The sequence below is a fragment of the Hordeum vulgare genome, chromosome 6H, assembly GCF_904849725.1.
Source record: "Hordeum vulgare subsp. vulgare chromosome 6H, MorexV3_pseudomolecules_assembly, whole genome shotgun sequence".
Lineage (NCBI taxonomy): Eukaryota > Viridiplantae > Streptophyta > Magnoliopsida > Poales > Poaceae > Hordeum > Hordeum vulgare.
Window position 1 is genome coordinate 226,211,073 of NC_058523.1, and position 23,795 is coordinate 226,234,867.

General features: G+C 46.5%; 1 protein-coding gene and 1 pseudogene across 1 annotated transcript; both read left to right on the forward strand.

The window, feature by feature from the left end:
• The first annotated feature begins 205 nt into the window (after positions 1 to 205).
• LOC123405329 (ubiquitin-fold modifier 1-like) lies at positions 206 to 606 on the forward strand. The gene is made up of 2 exons (XM_045099059.1): positions 206 to 297; positions 387 to 606. Exons 1-2 carry the CDS (start codon positions 206 to 208, stop codon positions 604 to 606), a joined length of 312 nt encoding a protein of 103 aa, XP_044954994.1.
• A 448-nt stretch (positions 607 to 1,054) lies between these two features.
• Positions 1,055 to 3,660, forward strand: LOC123405330 (annotated as a pseudogene).
• The last annotated feature ends 20,135 nt before the right edge of the window (positions 3,661 to 23,795 follow it).

Sequence of the window (23,795 nt, forward strand, 5' to 3'; positions counted from 1 at the left end):
CGGGGGTGCGCCATTGCTAAGCCGCCTGCTCTCTGACTCTCTGCCTCTGCCCTCGCCTCTACTCTCCCAAATCCAACCGAGATCTCGCCTCGCTCATCCACACCCCGGAAAGATCCCGCTCGTCCACGCCACGGATTTCTCTCCCTCTCTGGGGCAAGGCGACCCACCCGGCGGCGGCGGTGTCTCAGCACCGGACATCACACCCATGGCGGTGGAGGGCGGCGGCGGCGGCGGAGGAGGGGGCAAGGTGTCGTTCCAGGTGATCCTCACCTCCGACCCCAAGCTCCCCTTCAAAGTGTGAGTAACCGCTCCCTCTCCCTCCCCTCCCTCCTTCCTCGGGACAGATCTCGTCCTGATTTGTGCGTGTCGTGCGGTGGCTTTCGCAGGTTCAGCATGCCGGAGACGGCGCCCTTCACTGCGGTGCTCAAGTTCACCGCCGAGGAGTTCAAGGTCCCGCCCCAGACCAGCGCCATCATCACCAACGGTACGCCCCCCGCCCGCGTCCCTCCGCGCCAGCGTTGCCGCGTCCTCTCGTGGGATCTCGTTGATACTGCGGTCTTCTTGGTTGCTCTGATGCGAACTACAGCATCCTTCACAAGGGTCTAGAGGGCAGTGATCTTACTTGGGAAGCCATAGACAGTCCGAATCTTATCTGCGCCGGTGCTGCTGTTCTGCGGAATTAGTCGTCTCGTTGGAATGGTTGATTGACGATAGTATAGGTGTCGAATATGCCTGTGAATTGGGGATTTTTTTTGCCATCACTATCTATTGTTGCCGTAGGCGAGGAATTCAGTGGCAAGTTCGTATGCGTGAGCAGACAGGGAAATTCATAGCACAACTCGGGCTGACGATTCAAGGCCGGGTTGATGCTTCCTCTGGACGACTCCTTGCTATATCTCAGATGTCGGCCATGTAGGATTTGGATAGCACAAAATTCGAAGCCTTGACCCTCTCGTTTCTATTTTGTTTTTTGGGACACACATGTCGTCCGATGTTTTCTATTCCTAGTTGTCACTTCCTAACCATATGTCCTAAACCTTATGAGATGGTCGGCATGGCCAGTACATACAATCAGACTTGGTGCCAATCACATGTCTTTCCATTTGTATGTTGATGTGGTGATTATAAATGTGGAACAACAGTCCTTGGCTTTTCCTGTCTTAGTGAATTCATACATGATAACCTCATTTCAATGTTAACTGAATATTTCAGCATGTAAAGATGTGATTGTAGATCAGCACACAAGGATATATTATTTCCTGGCTTGTTTGTTTTTTACTTTACAAAAAACCTGAAGTATGGTTTCAAACTGTTAGTTTTGTTGCCTATTGGCGGTGAGGGTTAACATAGTATCACGAGCCTCTAAATTTTTAATGTCAATGCCATTTCATTATGAGTTGTGAGAGCTTGTGGCTTGTTTCCACCCTTTTGTAGATTTAGGATTTCAAATTACAGTGATTATAGATGTGTCTGTTGTTCTTATATCACAATGTAGAGGTGCTCATTCTCTGACATTATGCTTTGACTTAAACATAACGAAGTATTACAATGGGTGTCTGTTCCACAAGGTGAAGAAGGATTTCCTGGCACAATCTAGGGACCCTAGTGGAACTGGCAGTGGTGGTGATTCCGTGTACAAGTGAGGATTGTTTTACTAAATTCTCATATATGTGTTCGCCCCAACTTATGTTTTTGTGTGCGTGCTTGTGTGTGCTACTACTTACTAAGCTCTGAACCTTATTCTTTGGTCTTTTGTTTTTGATATTTACTTGAACTTAGGCTGGCTATTGCTGTCAAAGATATGCCTGAAAGCTAAATCTTCTTTCTCCAGGTTCCTTTATGGTGATCAAGCTCGATTTTTTAATGATGAAATCCTTCCAGAATTAAGGCATTCAAAAACTGGTACTATTGGTATGGCAAGTGCTGGTGAGAATTGTAATGCCTCACAGGTACAATATTACAACGCTACTGATGTTTGATTTTTTAGGACGTAGGTCTGCCTGCTTCTAACTTATTGATATCTATTTTTTATTTCTTTAGTTCTATATCACCTTGAGGGATGATGTTGAGTACCTTCACGACAAGCACACGGTTAGTAGTACCTTATTCACTATTTTCTTTTTTCTGTCTGGGTGAGAAGTTGATGATTGCTTCAGTGAGTTCATCGCTTTGTTCTGTTGATTGCAGGTCTTTGGGACGGTTGCAGAAGGTCTTGACACACTGACAAAGATAAATGAAGCTTATGTTGATGATAAAGGAAGACCGTTTAAGGAAATAAGGTAGAATATTGTTTCACACCTATGGTAAATTGCATAGTTAGGACATATCTGCCAAAGAACGGGGTTGTTTGATTTGGTGCCCTTGAGAACCAAAAGTTTCCCAGCCTTCTCAAACTATAGCTACTTATTTTTTTATCTGCTATATGGTTTGATGCCAACATTTTGGGTTATGTTCTATCTACCCGTCAGTTCATGTTTGGGGCCAAGTGTGGCCCAAATCTGAGCTGCCAGTTTGGTCTGCAGAATTTTGCTGGGTTTCCATAGGTTAAATTTGGGCACACACCAAACATACCTTTTTTGGTTTCCAGCATTAACTTGCTTTCATTCTTTATGCTTGTTGATTGTTCTTCAATTTTCTTATTGACAGGATTAAACATACATATATCTTGGATGATCCTTTTGACGATCCTCCTCAGTTTGCTGAACTTATTCCTGAGAATTCTCCATTAGGAAAGCCACGTGATGAGGTAAGTCGAGTTATTTCATTTGTGTTCATTTCAGCAAGATCTTGAGTATGAATGCACCTGTCTCATTGACATCCTTCACCATATAAAAGTGGTTATGTTCTCAATGCCATATTTTGCATTCTCGTTGTGCAAATTCACAGGTTGTAGAAGAGCGCCTAGAGGATAGCTGGGTCCCTCTAGATGAAACAGTGGATCCTAGTTAGCTTGAAGAGTTGATCCGCTCTAAAGAAGCACATGCTAATGCAGTGATCCTTGAGAGCGTAAGTCCTGGTGCCATATCAAAACCAACACCTTACTCATAAGTACTCATAGTTACCATGTCGTGGTTATTTAATTCAATCATCACCAAGCTGTGTTAGGAAGAAACTCTAAATGGTTGTTCTAATTCCACACCGGAGCCTCTTACATTCATTGCCTATTTGTGCTCTCGCCTCTTCAACAATCAGTAGAGCATCATTCTGAAGTCATCTAAGTAGCAAGCTAATGTGGTTGTTGCCTTGCAGGTACAACAACTAAGAAAGATGGGAGTGGAAAAGACTTAAATTTGGAGCTGCATGAATTAATCGGTGAGTACTTTTATATACTTTGTTGATACACTTACCAGTAACTTTTTTAAGCAGGATTGAATATTCAAATCATTTGCTGATGAGCACGCTTCTGCATGTCTTGCTAGATTTCTGGCTTGATTCATCATCATATAATTGAAGGGCTTCAGTGATGATATTACCTTTCTTTCTCTGAATAATCATCATGTTGTATCTTCATAGGTTTCTAGCACAATTGATCTAGCGTCGTTGATTGTCAAAGCATTGCTAGATTACACACATATCCCATCACTGTTTGATACTTTCTTCACAGATGCATCGCTTCATGGTCTCAGTGCTGACAGGAAGAAAGTAGTCCAGGCTAAATGATTAAACACCCTAATGGTGGTAGCCTAGGCATCTTTCCGCAATTTTTTCATCCCATTTTTGCCCAGTTGGTTGTAATTTATGCATTTCACATGTAAAGACAAATAAAACTGAAGCAACTGCACATAATATTTATATCAGCAGTGCATAGTTCAAGATCACTCTATATAATAGCTCAATGCATAGCTCAATGCATAGTTTTACAAGCACTGGAACATAGTTCTATATAATAGCATGTGAGATGATTATAACTTTTATAGAAACTACATTTTTAACTATGATATCAGGATAATCTTTTGATCGAATATTTTTAATACGCATACGGGATTTTAACAACTTGATCTGGTTCCACATTCTTGACAAATTTGTGCAAAATGTTTTCATGAACTCAACCTATTGATGCACATGGACATCATGACTCTTTAGCGTTTATGGACCAACCAACCTGTAATCATGGACCTTATTGTCTTGTAGACCATTTGGTGTTTCGAGTGTTTTGGAGCTTGCACTTTGTGCATGTAGATACAAACTTTTGTGTTCTGGACCATCTGAAGTCTCTCATAGTAACCAATAGTCCTTATCTTTTTGTGACTTGTGTGTTCTAGATGATTGTTAAGATGGTCAAAACTATGCTTCCTCTAGGTTAATTTGTTTGTCAACTTGCGTTCAATGTATGAGCATGTTTATAAACATATTTTCATTGTGGTGTAATATTTGTTTATTTTGAACCTTCTTGTGGGTGTGAGGATAATAATTGAATATTTTTAGAGTTGGTAGTATAACCTATAGCGCACCATGAGCTATACTAATCGCACACCTGGGAGGCATACTAATGGCGCACGTGGGTGGCATACTAATGGCGCACCTGGGAGGCATACTAATGGCGCACCTGGGAGGCATACTAATGGCGCACTGCCTAGTGCACCATTAGTATACCAGATACTAATGGCGCACCTGTGGTGCGCCATTAGTAAAAAATTCTAATGGCGTGATGCTAGTGGCGCACCTATAGTGCACCATTAGTAGCCAAAACAGGTGCGCCACTAGCAGGCCTTTTCCTAGTAGAGGGGGTAGGTGGGAGACAACACTGCCCTTGCTAGTCCTGAGCTACAGCAAGAGAACAAGGTGTAGAGCATCGTTTCTGCATCCTAGAGAGGTGGTCACCACCCCTCTTCACCGTTTAGGCTCGAATGGATAAAGTTAGATAGGGTTTCATCACTTATTATGTCTGCTACAGGAAACTTGGGGCTAGCAAAAGTGGTTCTCAGTGGAGGAATCTTGGAATGAAACCATGTCTAGCAGTGCTAGCTATGCAAGGACTACAATACTGCTAATTTTTCAGCTCACGGGGAGTAGTATAGCTATTACTTGCAGTTCAAAGCCATATTTCTAACAAAAACAAATTTCAAAAGGGCTTATCACAATTCCCACATGAGCATGCCATATTTAAGTTTGGAATGATGCATTAGCATAGTAGAGGTGCTCTGGAAAGAGGTGGGTGCATTGGCTTGAGCAGAGTTATAGCAAGAGGGGTAAACATATTGTTGCCAAGGTAAAAAGAGAGGTGGGGAGATGGAGTCACCCTCCAATAATTGATGAGAGGCCATGGCAAGGTTACTGGTGGTAAAAGGATAATAGACGGAGATGTGGTAAAATTTTAAGCTCAAGGAGATTAGTGGAACAGGCCAAAGTAGTAATTTTGGTAATTGGCCACAAGGTGTTTGATGGATGTCAGGGCTACCAGATGGATTCCAACTGCTATGACACTTAACAAGATCACATGATTGGTTAAAATGAGCTAGTGTACTAAATTGAGGATTTTTTGTAGAAAGTTTCCAATTTAGACTTAAAAACCCAAGAAATTGGCAGAAATAGCTTTCTGCATATATAAACCCATGCAAACCAATTCCCACTAATCCACAACTTGGTGTGGTGGCATTATATGAGCATTGGAGCATGCGCAAAAAGTTTGGGACAAATTGGAGAAACTTCACAGTGTAAAGTTTCCCAAGTCTAGAAATCAGCACAAAAGGTTTTGAGGGGTTTGGGACAAGTTTATCTATTCCCCTTCATGCACCACTTGGTGTGCATGCATTATTGGATTATAGGAACATCTCTTGCAAATTTTAGCACAATTGGGGACACTTGAGAAGGAAGAATTGCTCAAACTTGGATCCGGACACATAGGGTTTTCGAATATTTAGCTTAATCAAATTAACTTTGATAGAGATGAAACTTGGCCAGATCATCATATATAATATGTGTGACATGATAGAAGTTTACTGGAATTTATTGAGAATATTTGTTATAGAAATGTTCCAAAATCTTGAAATAGGAAGGGAAGGTTTTGAAGGGTTTTTCCCAACATTCCGAACAAGACCATGTGCTGAAACTCTTATATATGGAATATATATATATATCCATCGAGTTTCCCTAAATTTTAAAAAACAAATTGAAGGCAGGAAAAACAACCTTTCTTTGTAAAAGACCGTTATGTCCACAGAAAGTGGTTTTAAGATAAAATAGGAAAATATATTTTAAAATAATAATTTTGTGGTTTTGGGAAGTATTATTGATAATGCAATTCGTATAAAATATTTGGTGCAAAATAACTTCCCTAATTCGAGGACTTGTAGTACAAATCCCAACTCATGGGTTTTTGAAAGCTTAAATGAAGGAAATGATTTTTGGTGAAAATAATGTCTCGTAAAAATAGTTTCTGGTCCTATACACATGGCATGATCATTAGGCAAGGGTTTGCGTCAAGGTGGTGATTCTGGAGAGTAGCAGTAACATTGTGATTCAAACACAAGCATACAAGCAAGCAAACGAACAAACAACAATCACATCAAGCATCACAAGCACTCACAACAAATTTAATTGGTCCTAATTTTTGAGATAAGATTATTTAGTGACGAAAGTCAAAACATAGGGTGGGACAAAATGGGACAAAATATGGCAATTGAACTATTTCTTTACACCTTATCAAAGATAACAATGAACTGCAGGATAGTAACAAAGAACGTTGTACCCTTCTATTTATGGTCCATAATGTGTTGTTAGCTTGCAAATTTAAAATCTGTGAATCATTTTTTGTTTATAGTGGTTCCCAAAGCAGTTTACTCAAGATTGCCTCTCAAACTAGATGATTGGTGGACATGCAAAGGTTAAAGGATATATCTTTGACGTAATTGTTGAACATATGTATGTGTTAGTGGAATAATGCATTGGTTGTTGAACCTATATATATATAAGATGGGTATCAAATATGTTATACCCTACTTTCAAATTCAAATTCTGTAGTATTTTAAACTCTGGCAATTAAATTAGCAAAATTATACGCTCTGCAGGTCATTACACCGTACACGGTTTGTAAAGCAGAACATGTGTGATATACCTCATGGTTTGACAGGTTTCACAAAGAGAAACCGTGTGCGACCATGGACACAATTGCCATTTCAAAACCGTGTGTTATGTTAGACAATAGTAGAAATAGTTGTACTAACCTAAGTGTTTGTGATAGTGTCCTTATATATCATACATGATTTACAATGTTGAACTATCTGTTATGTCGTATGCATCCGACACGAGTACGACAGTTCGAGTATTTGGTAATCTTGCTATATCACAAGCGAAATGGTAGGAAAATATTTGTCATAGTCTCCTTGTCATATATGCTTTACAATTATGAACTATTTGTGACGAGTCGCACATCATAAACTATGCACCAAAGAATATTGCGTCCGATGGTAATGTGGTCTCACATAAGTAACAAAGATGGGTTGTATGGAAAATATGACATACCTCAAAAGATTGACCGATAAGTCTGATTTCTGATGCCTTTGGACATCCCATTCTCTTAGTATTGTCAAAAGTTTGCGTTCATTGATCACTATCATCGATTGTTTTTACATGTTATTTTAGATGGACGCCCCTATTCCCACACACGTAAGGCGACGGTTTGAAACTACATCGCACACAGGGCTTAAAAACCATTTGTATAGGACAATGCTGCACCAACGTATGCAAGAACAATTATGACTCTATTTATGATAGTACTTAGGGTGTTCTATTAGTTTATTATACTAATGGATCTCACAAGGTTTCCGTTGAGTTTTGTGTGATGAAGTTTTCTAGTTTTGGTTAATATTATGATGGATGAAGGAATAAGGAACGGAAAGACCCTGAGCTTGGGGTTGCCCAGGGCAGCCCAAGCTAATATCCAAAGAATACCCATGCGTCTAGGCTTGGGTATGCCCTGATTAGCATCCCCTCTTTCGTCTCCAATCTATCGGTAATTTCAGTTGGATCTATATTTGTATTCATCACATGATATGTGTTTTACTTGGAGTATCGTGTATTATATTTTTTCTTGTTTTATTTTTTGTTTTTCACAATCATTGTTTCCTGCACACAACTATTATCATGGACTCGCATAATTGAAATTTATTAGAATGCTCATTATGCTTCACTTATACCTTTTGAGTTAATGGATTTTTTGCTCCTATGCTTCACTTATATCTTTTTGAGAGTCTGAACCATGAGTGGTAATTTTCACGAGTTACATGTTTAGTCATAAAACGATAGGTATATGTCGGTGATGCTAGGTCGACACCTATGGGGATCAACGAGATACCCTTGTGTTCGTAGGGTGGGGAAAAACAGGGTCAAGAGCAGACCAAACGATCAACAGCCGGCAAGCCTTTTTACCGAGGTTCGCGCTGCTTATGCGTAAAACCCTACGTCTTGGTCCTCTGATCGTATTAAGCGTTCTTTCGTTGTTCGTTTACAGTGATGATAATCGTCTTCTTGGCCAATCTCCAAAAAGTCTAACCCCTTGTGAATGAGCTAAGGGCCTCCTTTTATAGGCAAAAGGGTAACCTACAGTGCTCAATGGTAGGTTCACGAGATGTTATAGTGAACCTGCATCCGTGCTTATCCATCTACCGCTGTCAGGTGCATTAAATGCACGTCTTGTCCATGTCAGCTAAGTGCTGGTGCAGACATGTGTCCAGACGTTTCGACACCTGGACGCCCCACTGGCGCATGCGGAACGCGCTGGAACACACGGGGGCGGTGGCACTGTGCCAAGGGCAGTCGCCCTCTGGCGTGCTGCCACATCATCCCAGCAAAAGGGGACTTGCCGGGGTGTTGGTGCTTCGTCCCGGCAACGAGGCTTGCCGGGGGCTTCGGCTGTCTTCCCGGCAAGGGAGCTCGCATGGGCCTTGGGCTAGGTGTGTTCATCACGTCCGTTGGGAGGACATGGCCTCGGGTGTCTTCCCGGCAAGACATGCCTGCCGGGGCCTTGGCTATCTTGTGGGTGAGTCTTGTCTGGATTCGGCTGTGACCTGCCGTTAGGGGCTCTTTTGCACCCGTGCACAAGTCTGGGGCACTAGAGACCCCAGTCTTTCATGCCCCGACACGAGCCCCCGGGCCTGGGACACACACACGCGCGGAGCGTTGTTGGGCCAGGCCCAAAGAGGTGTACGGGCTCTTGCCGCTGGATCTACTGGCGGTTGCCTTTCCCCTCGCCGTGCATTGATCGTGTGAAATGGGGAGTTGTGCGCGCAATGACGGAGGTGGCCACAAGCGTGGGGAACCGTTGGCGGAGCAGGGAAAGGGTCGACTCGCGTCCCCATAAGGAGGGGAAACACGAGCTCTCCTAGCCCACTGTTCCCGGTCCTTTTCCAATCGCAAACGTCGCCGCCGTCGCCACCTTCTGCTGGAGCTCCCTCACGCCTCCCTCTCTTCCCTACGGTCCTGCCTTGGGCGATAACATCCACTTTCCGCCGTTGTCATGGCGCCGAAGACCTCCGGCGGAAAGGGCGCTACTTCTGACAAAGAGTTGGCGAGGCTGCAGAAGAAGTACGCCATCTTCCCCAAAGGCCAGGAGATGGCCACCTTGAAGGTCCTCTACCAGATCATGTTGGCGGCCAAGATGAAAGCGCATCCGGCCACCGAGGTGCTCCCTGGGACGGGAGGCGGGGGGGGGGGGGGCGGACGAGTTTCCCTTCTTCGTCGATTACTTCTTTTGCGGGTTGTGCCCGCCATTCTCGGAGTTCTTCCTTGACCTCGTGCATACTTATGGCTTTCGCCTCCTTGACTTTACGCCAAATGCAGTGATGTGCATGTCTATCTTCATGCACCTCTCCGAGAAATTTGTTGGGATCACCACCAACACATCCCTCTTCCGCCACTACTTCACTCCTCGCATCGAGTGCGTGGAGGCCCTTTCGGGTTCCATCGCCTGGGTCCCGAGGACCCGGACCAAGGAGGCGTACCTTAGAGGTACCCTTCGCGAGAAGTGGGACGAGTGGCGGGGGAAGTGCTGCTGGATCCGCAAGGAGGGATATCCGCCCTGCTGCGAGCCTACGACCTTCAGAATTGGGTCCCGGGTTGAGGGCTGGAGTGATCTGTCCCCCGGCGATGATAAGCTGTGCATCGCCACCACCAAGATCCTGCGCCTCAGGGCTGCGGGGATGATGATGGAGATGGTGGCTGCTGACTTCCTCCGCAGACGCATCGCCCCCATCCAGCACAGGGGAGGAAGGCCGGCTTCGGCCTCCGCGAATGCGTCGGATGTCATGCGGTTGCTACTGGGGGTGGACAACAATCTTACGGTCATGGTGCTCGGATACTTCTGCCAGAAGCTATTTAGCACTGAGATGAAGATCCGGTTGCCACATGGGGTCCATCCGCTGTACAACAGCTCGGTCATGAGCAGCCTTACGGCGATGTTGCCGGATTGTGATGCCCACGGCGTGGTCGCGACCTGCCTGGAGCTCGCGGCAGATGTGGTCTCGACCTTCTTTGACGGGTTGTCGGAGGCCGCCGTCCGGGAAGAAAAAGGCCTTGTCCACGACACCATCGCCGCAGAGAAGGTGCACATCGCCCGCCGGATGGAGGAGCCTACCCTTGCCATCGGGGTCGGGCGCACGTACCACTGTGGCAAGGCAACGACTAACGGGGAGGTGCCACCACGAGCGGGGCTCGCCGGGGGTTCTAGTGACCCGGCCACCAGTGCCCGCGTAGGAGATGGTGCGTGCGCCGCCGGGACACAGGAGAGGGAGGAGGAGACGGAGGAGTGTCTGGCGTGTCGGAAGCCTAGGCGAGTGCTACGTCGTGTCGGCTCCAACATCACGGTCTAGCAAGGTCCGCCTGCCATGCTTGTCAAACGTCCGAGGGTAGAACACCCTTCGACGGAGGCCGAGGTGGAGGTGGAGTACGATATCTTGATCTTGAGCTCGAAGGAGGAGGAGAATGAGTAAGAGTTCGATCCCCCGACCCCTCCCCTCATTCTTGCTTGCTTGGTATTCTCGCTAACTTGGTGTGGTTGCTTGTTCGCAAGGACCAACAGACGTTGGCCCAAATGTCGGCGAAGAGGGCCAGGGCGTCTGTTGCCGACGAGTCGTCGGCCGGGGCGGACCACACAGTTGGCGGGGTTCCTCCAGTGAGCCCCAAGCATGGAGCCGAGGGAAACCATCCGGAGGATGCCGGCGCATCGGCTAGCGAAGGGCGCCCGGTGGATGCCATGGAACCGCAAAGTGATAGTCCGTTGGTGGATGCTTCGGAACCGCCGCCGGCGTCCGCGGCAACTCTCGTGCCCAGCCCCCGGCAAAGCCCCCAGCGTGCATCGCCGGAGCTTGTGGTGCTTGAGGATGAGCCCTCGTCAACCGGCGTTGCCGGGGAGGAGGCGGCTATCGTTTACCAACAGGAGAACATTGAGCGCCTGCCAGTAGCACTTGCAGGCTGAATCTTGAAGATTCTTTTTGAAAATTTTGTCTGATTTTTGCCTGTTCCCCTTCCTTTCTTATCTTTCAGACCCCTCTCCTCTAGTGGAGATGCACGTCGACGCTGTGCTCATGGTAGTCGCCATCGAAGCAGCGGCCGAGGTCTCCGACGCCATGGCGCGCGAGGCCGCCCACGAGGAGCGGGAGCAGGAGCAGGACACCCCAGAGTCCGCAGGGGAGCCTGTCGAGGCCTCGGGAGCGCGTGACGGTGATATTTCGCCAGCTAGGGGCCAGGAGACCACCAAGGGTGAAGAACCCCACCTCGCTGGCGGTGAGTTAGGCAGCTATCAGCCTCCCAGCTCCGAGGACACCTCGGGCAGTGCATACATTCGCGCCGGCGAGGGGACGTTCATTGTCCTACCGGTGGTGGAGCGATCGAGGGCCTTGGTTGAAGGGGAGAACATCGACGTGGAGGTATCCGCCAGCGTAGGCTCTGACGCCCCGGCAGGGCTGGAGGCTGGTGGCGGAAAACTCATCGTGGAGCACATCTTCCTCTCCATGAGAGACCACGTCGGCCAGCTCCAAGCCTTGTACCGCGTTCGGAGGGACAAGCTAGACTCCCGGGAGACGGTCCTCAAGGCGGCGGAGGAGGCGTTTGAGAAGCGTTTTGAAGAAACGCGTGCTCATTTTGACGAGGCCTACATGGGGCTGCAGGCTGAGCGCGAGAAACTGAAGGTCGAGGATCAAGCGCTCAGCCTTCGGTCGGGCGATGCCCGGAAGGAGGAGGAAGAGGCTGGGCACCGAAACACAACCGAGGAGGATCGTATAAGCAACATCCGGATTGGCTTGGAAGATCACGAGAAGGAGCACACCGCCCAGGAGTAGGAGCTCAATAAGGGGATTCGTGCCAAGGGCGAGGAGGTCGAGAAATTGATGGCGCACCATACTCGGGAGCTCACGGACCAGTTTAAGAGCAACCTCGATGCCCAGGCCTCAGAATTCGTCGGCAAGCTCCAGGAGATCTCCGACCGAGCGTCTGTTGCCCAAGTCGCCAAGGATGGGCTTACCGGGATGGTGAAGGAGCTTGAGGAAGAGCTCGACGACCTGCACGACAAGGTATCGGTGCTTTCTTCTACGAGGGACAAGGCCCTCGCCAGCTTGGAGGAGGCTGAGGCTGCTGCGGCCAACAAGCCCATCTAGCTTCGCAGTGCCAATGCCTCCCTGGATGATCTGCATGCCAAGTTGACCTCTGCAGAGGAGGCACTCAAGGAGGGAGCGTCCCGGGAGGAGGTTCTGCCTCGGAAGCTCCAGGTCTCGGCGGAACAGCTTGATGCCACCTCCGTCGACCATGACAAGTAAGTGAAGGTCGTCAAGTTGTCGATGGGGCGCCTTGTTGATGTCGCGTCTGCCATTGCCGACCAGCTGGCCACCATGGATCTTGAAGGCCCCAACTATGCTCCTTCTTCGGATGTTCATCCGAGTGTCAACTTCGCCTTGTTCTTTGAGAGTCTGACCGACGCCCTGAAGCTTCTCCAGGCCGAAGAGATGACGCGGATGGCGGGCGAGGCTCGGCGGCTGTGCCGAAACGTCCTTCTCAAGGTGCTTACCAAGGTGTCGTACAGGAACCCTGATTTGAATCTCTCCATGGTACGCCTGCCGAAGGAGGTGGACCCCAAGCTCTTTGAACAAAAGATCATGCCTATTGTCGATAGGATAGACCAGGTCAAAAGGGTGCAAGGTTCACGTCGGGACTAGCCTCCGTGCCTTTTGTTATTGTAATCTATGCTTTGAACGTAATCTTCGCTATTTGTAATATATTCAGTACTCGCTTCGAGAGAGTAGCGCTGCCTTTCCTCGATCGCCTCTTTCCCTCTTTCCTGCGACACTTTGTCGGGGGGCGTTACTGCCGGCAGGACATTTAACTCCCTTCCTGGCTTCATCGTGGGCCGCCGATCACGCTTCTTACAAAAGAGGTGTGCTGGAAAAGACACCCTAATTGTTGAGCGTGCTTCGAGGCAATCTCGGGGAGGCTAGTGACAGCGATCCCCGGCGCACAGGTTTTCCCATTTGAGAGGAAGTGGGGGCGTTTTAGAGAGGAGAGGAGTGTACTCACCCAACGACTTACCCAACAACTTACTCGAAGTGTTCGCAACTCCTGCCGGCCCCCTTTGCTTCTTTCGACTTTGAGTGGAATATCTTGACTCTTGTTGCTGTTGTGGGCGTCCCCACTATCTTCTGTGGGCGTCCCCACTATCTTCCCCCCGACAAACTTGTGCACAGGGGTAATACATGTCTTTCAAATGAGAGAATGGAGGGAAAATATCTGCTGGGGCTATGGTCCCCTTGTTATCTTATGCAATTCACAAAGCTATAGAGGCATGCATGTTTTCTATCATGAGGATCTATATGATGATGCGGAACGCTATGCTTTTTTTTTACTACGCACAGGGTCTTCGCCTGGCTTTGTACAAAGGATTACATGCAGCTTCGGCAACCTCTCCCTACGGGTAGAACTTTCGAAAATGATCTATGTTCCAGGAGTTGCTCACCGGTAAGCAATCTTTGGTCTCCACGCGAACAGCGACGCGCCTGGTGACTCGCACTACCCGATATGGGCCTTCCCACATCAGCGTCAACTTGTTGGTATTCTTGGCCGACTGAACGTGCCTAAGAATGAGGTCGCCTTCCTCGAAAACTATGGCGCATACCTTGCGGCTATGATAGCGGCACAAGGCTTGCTAGTAGCGAGAGGCTCGCACAGCCGCCTGAATCCGGGTCTCCTCGAGGAACACAACGTCATCTGGACGAAATTGCTCTTGCTCCAGCTCATAATAAGCGAGCACCCGAGGTGACCCATAAGCGAGTTCCGTGGGAAGAACTGCCTCTGCCCCGTAAACCAAGGATAAGGGTGTCTGCCCGGTGACTCGATTTGGCATCGTTCTGATCGATGAAAGAACCGTTGGCAGTTCATCAATCCAGTGCCTTCCATGTTCACACAGCTTGTCAAAAGTCCTTGTCTTGAGCCCGCGCAGTACCTCGGCATTTGCCCTCTCGGCTTGACCGTTGCTCCTTGGGTGAGCGACGGAAGCGAAGCATATTTTGCTGCCGAGGTCCTGGGCGTATTAGATGAAGATGCGGCTCGTGAACTGGGTGCCGTTGTCGGTGATGACCCTGTTCGGGATGCCAATGCGTCATACTATCCCCTTGAAGAAATTGACAGCTGACTACGATGTTATCCTTCTGGCTGGCTTCAGTTCTGGCCACTTTGTGAACTTGTCGATTGCGACATATAAGTACTCAAAACCCCCAGCAGCGCGGGGGGAATGTGATACGTCTCCAACGTATCTATAATTTGTGATGGTTTCATGCTACTATCTTTGCAAACTTTGGACGTTTTGTATGCCTTTTATATCTTTTTTGGAACTAAATTATTAACTCGGTGCCAAGTGCCAGTTCCTGTTTTTTCCGTGTTTTTGACCCTTTTCAGAGGAGGATTTTAAACGGAGTCCAAACACAATAAAATCTGCGGAATAATTTTTTTCCATAATAGAAGACACGCGGTAGACTTGAGAACCAAGGCAGGAGACCTCGGAGGAGGTCACAAGCCCACCAGGCCCGACCTGGGATGGGCGGGCCTAGCAGGCTTGTGAGCTCCCCGTGGCTCCCCTGCCCTAGGTCTTCCGCCTATATATTCCATAAAAGACTAGAAAAAATCAAGAGATCATCAAAAATACTTTTCCGCCGCCGCAAGCTTCTGTCTCCGCAAGATCCCATCTGGGGCATGTTCTAGTGCCCTGCCGGAGGGGGGATTCGTATACGGAGGGCTTCTTAGAAAGAGAAGTCTTGATTCCTCTCAATTAGTTTTGATACATGGATTTGGTAATATCAAGAGATATGTTAGTAGGGTGTTGTGAATCTAGAAATACTTTTGTTGAAGTTAGTTATTCCCATAGCATGCACGTATGGTGAACCGCTATGTTAGGAAGTTGGAGCATAATTGATCTATTGATTGTCATCCTTTGGGTTAAGGTCGGGATCGCGCGATGGTTAACACCTACCAACCCTTCCCCTAGGAGTATGCGTTTAGCACTTTGTTTCGATTACTAATAAAACTTTCGCAACAAGTATGTGAGTTCTTCATGACTAATGTGAGTCCATGGTATAGATGTACTTTCACCTGCCACCATTGCTATCCTCTCTAGTACCGTGCAATTCTCGCCGGTGCACAAACCCACCATATGCCTTCCTCTAAACAGCCACCATACCTACTTACTATGGCATTTTCATAGCCATTCCGAGATATATTGCCATGCAACTCTCACCGTTCCGTCTCATGACTTGTGCCGTCACTCTGATATTACCATTGCATGATCAAAGATAGCTAGCGAGATGTTTCAACGTCATACGCCAAGCTAGATCGTTGCACATCCCGGTACACTACCGGAGGCATTTCCTAAAGAGTCATCATCGTTCTAAGCTTTGAGCTGTGAGTAAATAAAAGTGTGATGATCATCATTATTGGAGCATTGTCCCATGTGAGGAAATAAATAAAAAAGAGGCCAAAGAGCCCAAATAAAAAAAAAAGAGGCCAAGAGCCCAAATAAAAAAAAGAGAAAAAGAGAGAAGGGACAATGCAACTATGTTTTTCCACACTTGTGCTTCATAATAGCACCATGTTCTTCATGATTGAGAGCCTCTCGTTTTGTCACCACCATATGCTAGTGGGAATCTTTATTATATAACTTGTCTTGTATATTCCAATGGTGGGCTTCCTCAAAATAGCCCGAGGTCTTCGTGAGCAAGCAAGTTGGACGCACACCCACTAGTTATCCTTTTGAGCTTTTACATACTTATAACTCTAGTGCATCCTTTGTATGGCAATCCCTACTCATTCACATTGATATCTATTAGTGGGCATCTCCATAGCCCTTTGATACTTCGAGTCAATGTGACCATCTCCTCCTTTTTTGTCTCACAACCACCACCACACTCTATTTCACCTATACGCTATATCCATGGCTCACACTCATGTATTGCGTGATAGTTATAAAAAGTTTGAGAAAGTAAGAGTGCAAAAACAATTACTTGGCCAATACCGGGGTTGTTCAAGATTTAAATTAGTTGTCGGAGGATGATGGAGCATCGCCAGACTATATGATTTTGTAGGGATAACTTTCTTTGGCCTTGTTATTTTGAAAGTTCATGATTACTTTGCTAGTTTGCTTGAAGTATTATTGTTTTCATGTCAATAGAAAACTATTGTTTTGAATCTTACGGATCTGAACATTCATGTCACATGAAAGAAGTTACAAAGTACAACTATGCTAGGTAGCATTCCACATCAAAATTTCAGTCTTTATCACTTCCCTACTCGAGGACGAGCAGGAGTTAAGCTTGGGGATGCTTGATATGTCTCCAACGTATCTATAATTTTTTATGGTTTCATGCTATTATCTTGTCAAACTTTGGATGTTTTGTATGCCTTTTATATCTTTTTTGGGACTAACTTATTAACTCAGTGCCAAGTGCCAGTTCCTGTTATTCGGTGTTTTTGACCCTTTTCAGAGGAGAATTTTAAACGGATTCCAAACGGAATAAAATTTGCGGAATGATTTTTTCCATAACAGAAGACACGTGGGAGACTTGAGAACCATGGCAGGAGACCTCGGAGGAGGTCACAAGCCCACTAGGCCCGGCCTAGGGGGGCGGGCCTAGGAGGCTTGTGACCTCCCCGTGGCTCCCCTGCCCTAGGTCTTCCGCCTATATATTCCCTAAAATCCCAGAAAAAATCATGAGATCATCGAAAATACTTTTCCGCCGCCGCAAGCTTCTGTCTGTGCAAGATCCCATCTGGGGATGTTCTGATGCCCGGCCGGAGGGGGGATTCGGATACGGAGGGCTTTTTCATAAACACCATGACCTCTCCGACGATGCATGAGTAGTTCACCATAGACCTACAGGTCCATAGCTAGTAGCTAGATGGCTTCTTCTCTCTCTTGGATCTTCAATACAAAGTTCTCCATGATCTTCATGGAGATCTATCCGATGTAATCTTCTTTTTCGATGTGTTTGTCGAGATCTGATAAATTGTGGATTTATGATCACATTATCTATGAATCTTATTTGAGTTTCTTCTGATCTCTCTTATGCATGATTTCATATCCTTGTAATTCTCTTCGAGTTGTGGGTTTTGTTTGTCCAGCTTGATCTATGATTCTTGCAATGAGAGAAGTGCTTGGTTTTGGGTTCATACTGTGCGGTTACCTCACCGGGTGACAGTAGGGGTAGCGAGGCACGTATCGTGTTGTTGCCATCAAGGTTAAAAAGATGGGGTTTTCATCATTTGTTTGAGATTATCCCTCTACATCACGTCATCTTGCTTAAGGCGTTACTCTGTTCGTCATGAACTCAATACACTAGATGCATGCTGGATAGCGGTCGATGTGTGGAGTAATAGTAGTAGATGCAGAAAGTATTGGTCTACTTGTCTCGGACATGATGCCTATATGTATGATCATTGCCTTAGATATCGTCATGACTTTGCGTGGTTCTATCAATTGCTCGACAGTAATTTGTTCACCCACCGTAATATTTGTTATGTTAAGAGAAGTCTCTAGTGAACACTATGGCCCCCGGGTCTACTCCACACTATATTTTCAACCTTACTCTTTTTCTTCGTTGCACTTTTCGCCTTCAGATCTCACTTCGCAATCAATCTTGAAGGGATTGACAACACCTTTATAGCGTTGGTGCAAGCTCTTTTGTGTTTGTGCAGGTACTCTGGACTTGACGAGATTCTTCTACTGGATTGATACCTTGCTTCTCAACTGAGGGAAATACTTATTGCTCCTGTGTTGCATCACCCTTTACTCTTCAAGGGAAAAGCCAACGCAAGCAAATCTCCGTCAACGTGTCAAATTCTGGCGCTGTTGTTCGAGAAGTAGCAGAAGGGCCTAAGGATAACAAGCCCCCAGACCAAGAATGGCCATGAGAGAGGGATTGTTTGGAGATCTTGCGTTGGCTGATGAAGCTTTCTCGAACGGAACTGTCACACTTCACACTTGATTACTAGTGTGGTTGCATCGTGGAGGGTTGTGGGCTAGAAGAAACCTTGCCGGAATGCCTTGCCGGCAAGCGCTCTCGACCCTATGTGTGATCCACATATTCCAGCATCAATTTCGGCCAACAGCTTCAGTCCTTCCTCCTGGGGGATGCACTTCAATTCACATCATTTAATCGCCTCTTGTAGAGGGCATCGTCCATGAATAGATAGATGCTTGACTGGTGAGCTACCTTCTCTGCTTCTTCGGGTTCCTCAGGCAATTCCCTAGTTTAGAGGTATCGGACTATGTGTTGCGCCTATGCCGGAGCACGTGGCTCGACGGCGAGGAGCAACGACATTTCCTCTGTTGGGGTGGGATCCCCCCCCCCCCGGCAGGCTGTCCTTCTGGTCCAGCGACTTCCTCCATGGCATGATCCTTACCGGGGCTCCTTGGTAGGTTTGCCTGGAGGTACTTGCGGGAGTTGAGCTTCTTCGTCTTGTCTGGTTTGGTCGATGGCGCCACGGAGGGTTGAGTCAGTCGTAGAAAGAAAGTCCCCGGTTCGACACGGAGCTAAAGTGCCGCCTGCTTTGACAGGTCATCTGCGATGGTGTTTTCGGCACGGGGTACGTGCTGCATCTGTAGACCATCAAAGCGTTCTTCCAACTTCCTCACCTCCTTGTCGTAGGCCTCCATCAATGGGATTTTACAATCTTTCTTTACTTGTCGGATGACTAGTTGGGAGTCACCTCTGATGATGAGTTTTTGAATCCCAAGATCCATCGCGATTCTGAGCTCGGCAAGCTGCCGTTCATATTCTGCGGTGTTGTTGGTTGACTTCTCTCGGGGGAAATACTTTTGGATCACGTACTTGAGATGCTCCCCGGTAGGCGCGACTAGCAACAGGCCAGCCCCGGTGCCATGAAGGGAGAAAGCTCCATCAAAGTACATGACCCACTCCTGAGTCAATTCCTTCCCCGGGAGGGTTGATTCTGGTATTTCTTCCTCTGGCGTTGGGTCCCACTCCGCAATGAATTCCTCTAGGGCCCTTCTTTGTATGGTTGAGCTGCTCTCGAACTTGAGGCCGAAGCTGGACAATTCCAACGTTCACTCTACTACCCTGCCGGTCGCGTCGGGGTTTCGTAGGACCCTCTGCAACGGTAAGCGAGTGACGACGGTAATCTCGTGTGTTTGGAAGTAGTGGCGCAGCTTCCTTGAGGCCATGAGGAGGCCAAAAAGCATTGTCTGCACTCCGGAATATCTCGTTCTGGCCCCTTGCAAGAGGGAGCTGACGAAATAGACCGGGCGATGTACCAACTTCTTCCTTTGCACAGGTCCGCTGGTTCGCGAGGATTTCTCATGGCCGTCTTCTGCCACAGCGGGGAGCTCTCGCTTGCCATCACGCACATCCTTGTCGGGTGGACTTGCCTTTGTCGGGGCTTCGTCGCCCTCCTCCCTCTGCACCACCAAGGCAGCACTGACGACCTGGTTGGTTGCCGCTAGATAGAAGAGCAGTGGCTCCTCAGGTCTAGGGGCCACCAGCATGGGTGCGGAGGAGAGGTATTTCTTCACGTCTTGTAGTGCCACTTCCGCCTCAGGAGTCCACTTCATCGGTCCAGCGGACTTGGAGATGAACCGGCTTAGGGCAGCTACATATCTCTCTAGGCGTCGCACGTCCTTGACGCTCTTCGGCGACTCAATCTGTTCGATGGCCTTGATCTTTGTCGGGGTTGGCTTCGATCGCTGGTACCTATCAAACGTATTTATAAGTTTTGATGGTTTCACGCTGTTATCTTGTCTTCTTTGTATGTTTTATGTACCTTTTTATGTCTTTTCGGGGACTAACTTATTGATTCAGTGCCAAGTGCCAGTTCCTGTTTTTCCGGATTTTTTTCCGAACGGTAGAAGTCCAGGGAGACTTTGGGCCAGGCCAGGTGGGCCCCACGGAGCCCACAAGGGCCCACTCCGCCACCAGGGGAGGCGGCGGTGGGCAAGCTTATGGCTTCCCTGGCCGCCTCCTGACCTAGGTTTTGCACCTATATATTCCCAAATATTCCGCAAAAAATCGGGGGAGCCTCGAAAATACTTTTCCGCCGCCGCAAGCTTCCGTTTCCGCGAGATCTCATCTGGAGACCCTTCCCGGCGCCCTGCCGAACGGGACTTTGGAGGTGGAGGGCTTCTTCTTCATCATCATCGCCCCTCCATTGACTCGTGAGTAGTTCACTTCAGACCTACGGGTTCGTACTTAATAGCTAGATGGCTTCTTCTCTCTCTTGGATCTTCAATACAAGTTTCTCCATGATCTTCATAGAGATCTATCCGATGTAATCTTCTTTGGCGGTGTGTTTGTCGAGATCCGATGAATTGGGGACTTGTGATCAGATTATCTATGATATATATTTGAGTCTTTGCTGATTTCTTATATGCATCATTTGATATCCTTGTAAGTCTCTCCGAGTCTTGGTTTTGTTTGGACAACTAGATCTATGATTCTTGCAATGGGAGAAGTACTTGGTTTTGGGTTCTGCCATGTGGTGACCTTTCCCAGTGACAGTAGGGGCAGCAAGGCATAGCTCAAGCGGTTGCCATCAAGGGTAAAAAGATGGGGTTTTCATCATTGGTTTGAGATTATCCCTCTACATCATGTCATCTTGCTTAAGGTGTTACTCTATTTTTATGGACTTAATACACTAGATGCATGCTGGATAGCGGTCGATGTGTCGAGTAATAGTAGTAGATGCAGAAAGTATCGGTCTACTTGTTTGAGAGGTGATGCCTATAGAAATAATCATTGCATAGATATCGTCACGAATCTGCACAGTTCTATCAATTGCTCGGCAGTAATTTGTTCACCCACCATCTACTTGCTTTCATGAGACAAGCCACTAGTAAACACCGCGGCCCCCGGGTCTATTCACATCTATCATTTACTACTCGACTTTTACTTTGCTTTGTTACATTGTTACTTTCAGTTCTCACTTGGCAAACAATCTATAAGGGATTGAGAACCCCTTCATAGCGTTGGGTGCAAGATTTTGTGTTGGTGTAGGTTGGTGAGATACTCTTCCGCCGGATTGATACCTTGTTTCTCAAACTGGTGGAAATACTTATCGTCGCTCTACTACATCACCGTTTCCGCTTTGAGGGAATACCAACGTGCCGTAGTAGGAGTATTTCTGGCACAATTGCCATGGGTACACAGCTAACATAAGAAGTATTTCTCGCGCCGTTGCCGGGGAAGAGGATCGCTTGCCGAGGAGGATCGTGAAGAATATTCTCCCGACAACACGCCTATTTTTGGCGTCGTTGTCGGGGAGGAGAAATCAAGATCTATCCAAGTAGGTCTCACAAACACTTCTCTTGCATTTACTTTTGTTGCCAGTTGCCTCTCGTTTTCCTCTCCCCCACTTCACATTTGCCGTTTTCATTCGCCTTTCGCCTTTCTCCGTTTCCTTTTGCTTTTGGCCTTTCCCTTTCGCCGCCTGCTCCTAGGTTTGTTCGTGAGAGACTTTTCCTCATGGACAAACCAAACTATTACAGAAAATTGGAGGAGATTGAAACTAATGTCAAAGGTTTCATGTCTTCACAGTTTGACCAAAATAGTTACTTCCGTAGGGAATTAAAAGAGCAAAATTCCTTTTTTGTCTCCTTGAGTAAAGAGGTCGATGTTATGGACAATGATTTCCTTGCACTGAGTTCCCAGTTTGCTCATGTTGAAAAATTGGTGGGCCAAATTTCTCACAAGCATGCCACCTTAGTCAATAAGATGGCAGCTAAAACTGAAATTAGTGATGCAAATCACGAAGATCTTAAAGTGCTTGGTGTGTCTCCTCTTGAATCTTTGTTTTCGCGTGTCAAACCTACTTATGGAGGGGCTGGATATGAATCCACTTTGGTTGAAAAACGCCCCGATGATTTGGAGACCACCTATCTTGATGATAAAGGTGTGGAGAGTGGAGTAGAAGAAGTCAAAATTTTGGGTAGTAATGAAACTCCCACTTTGGATTTCAAGGTATTCAATTATGATAATTGCTCCTTGTTTGAATGCATTTCTTTGATGCAATCCATTGCAAACTCTCCACATGCTTATAGCCAAAGTAAAGCCTTTACCGCGCATACGTAGATGCTATGATGAAATCTCTTGAAGAGAAGCTCGAACTAGAAGTCTCGATACCTAGAAAACTTCATGATGAGTGGGAACCTACTATGAAAATCAAGATCGAAAACTAGGAGTCTAATGCTTTGTGTGATTTGGGTGCTAGTGTTTCCGCGATTCCAAAGTCTTTATGTGATATTCTTGGTTTTCATGAGATTGAAGAGTGTTCTCTTAATTTGCATCTTGCGGATTCTACCGTCAAGAAGACCATGTGGAAGATCGATGATGTTCTTCTTGTTGCAAATAAGAACTATGTGCCTGTGGATTTCATTGTACTTGACATAGATTGCAATCCTTCATGTCCCATTATTCTTGGTAAACCTTTCCTTAGGACTATTGGTGCTATCATCGATATGAAGGAAGGGAATATTAGATTTCAGTTTCCCTTAAAGAAGTTCATGAAGCACTTTCCTAGAAAGAAAATAAGATTGCCTTATGAATCTATGATGAGGGCTACTTATGGTTTGAGCACCAAAGATAACTATACGTGATTCCATCACTTTCGCCTAGCTAAGGGCGTTAAACAAAAGCACTTGTTGGGACGCAACCCAACGAATCTATCATTTTTATTTTTGTTTTGTGTTTTTCACACTTTCATAATTCTGTTATGATTGTGTTTTTTGTGTTTCTTTTTGCGTTTGTGCCAAGCAAAACCGTTATGATTAGTCTTGAGGATGATCGTTTGGTCATGCTGGGAAAGACAGAAACTTTCCGCTCACAAAAAGAATTTTCATTTTTTTTCTATAAGATCTTTTGAGTTGATTCTTTTTCCTGCTGATTGCTACGAAAATTCTTCAGACTTTCGTAATTGTTCAGAATTTGTGAAGTACCACAGGTATACAAAACATACAGATTGCTACAGACTAGTCTGTTGTTAACAGATTTTGTTTTTGTTGTATTGGTTGCTTATTTTGATGAAACTATGGATAGTAGCGGGGGGTATTAGCCAAGGAAGATTGAAAGTACAATAACCCAACATCAGCACAAGTAGAATTTAAGTTTGCTACAGTACTAAGGAAGTGGTGGTTTGCTTTGTTGTACTAATGTTCTCACGAGTTTCTGTTTAAGTTTCGTGTTGTGAAGTTTTCATGTTTTGGATGAAGTTCTTATGGGAAAAAAGATAAAGAGTGGCAAGAGCTCAAGCTTGGGGATGCCCAAGGCACCCCAAGAGATTCAAGGATGCCGTAAAAGCCTAAGCTCGGGGATGCCCCG

Excerpts from the sequence above, each read along its gene's own strand:
- LOC123405329 (XM_045099059.1), top strand. The coding sequence starts at position 206 with ATGGCGGTGGAGGGCGGCGGCGGCGGCGGAGGAGGGGGCAAGGTGTCG. Across the intron at positions 298-386 it reads CCCAAGCTCCCCTTCAAAGT|GTTCAGCATGCCGGAGACGG; the intron begins GTGAGTAACCGC and ends TGGCTTTCGCAG.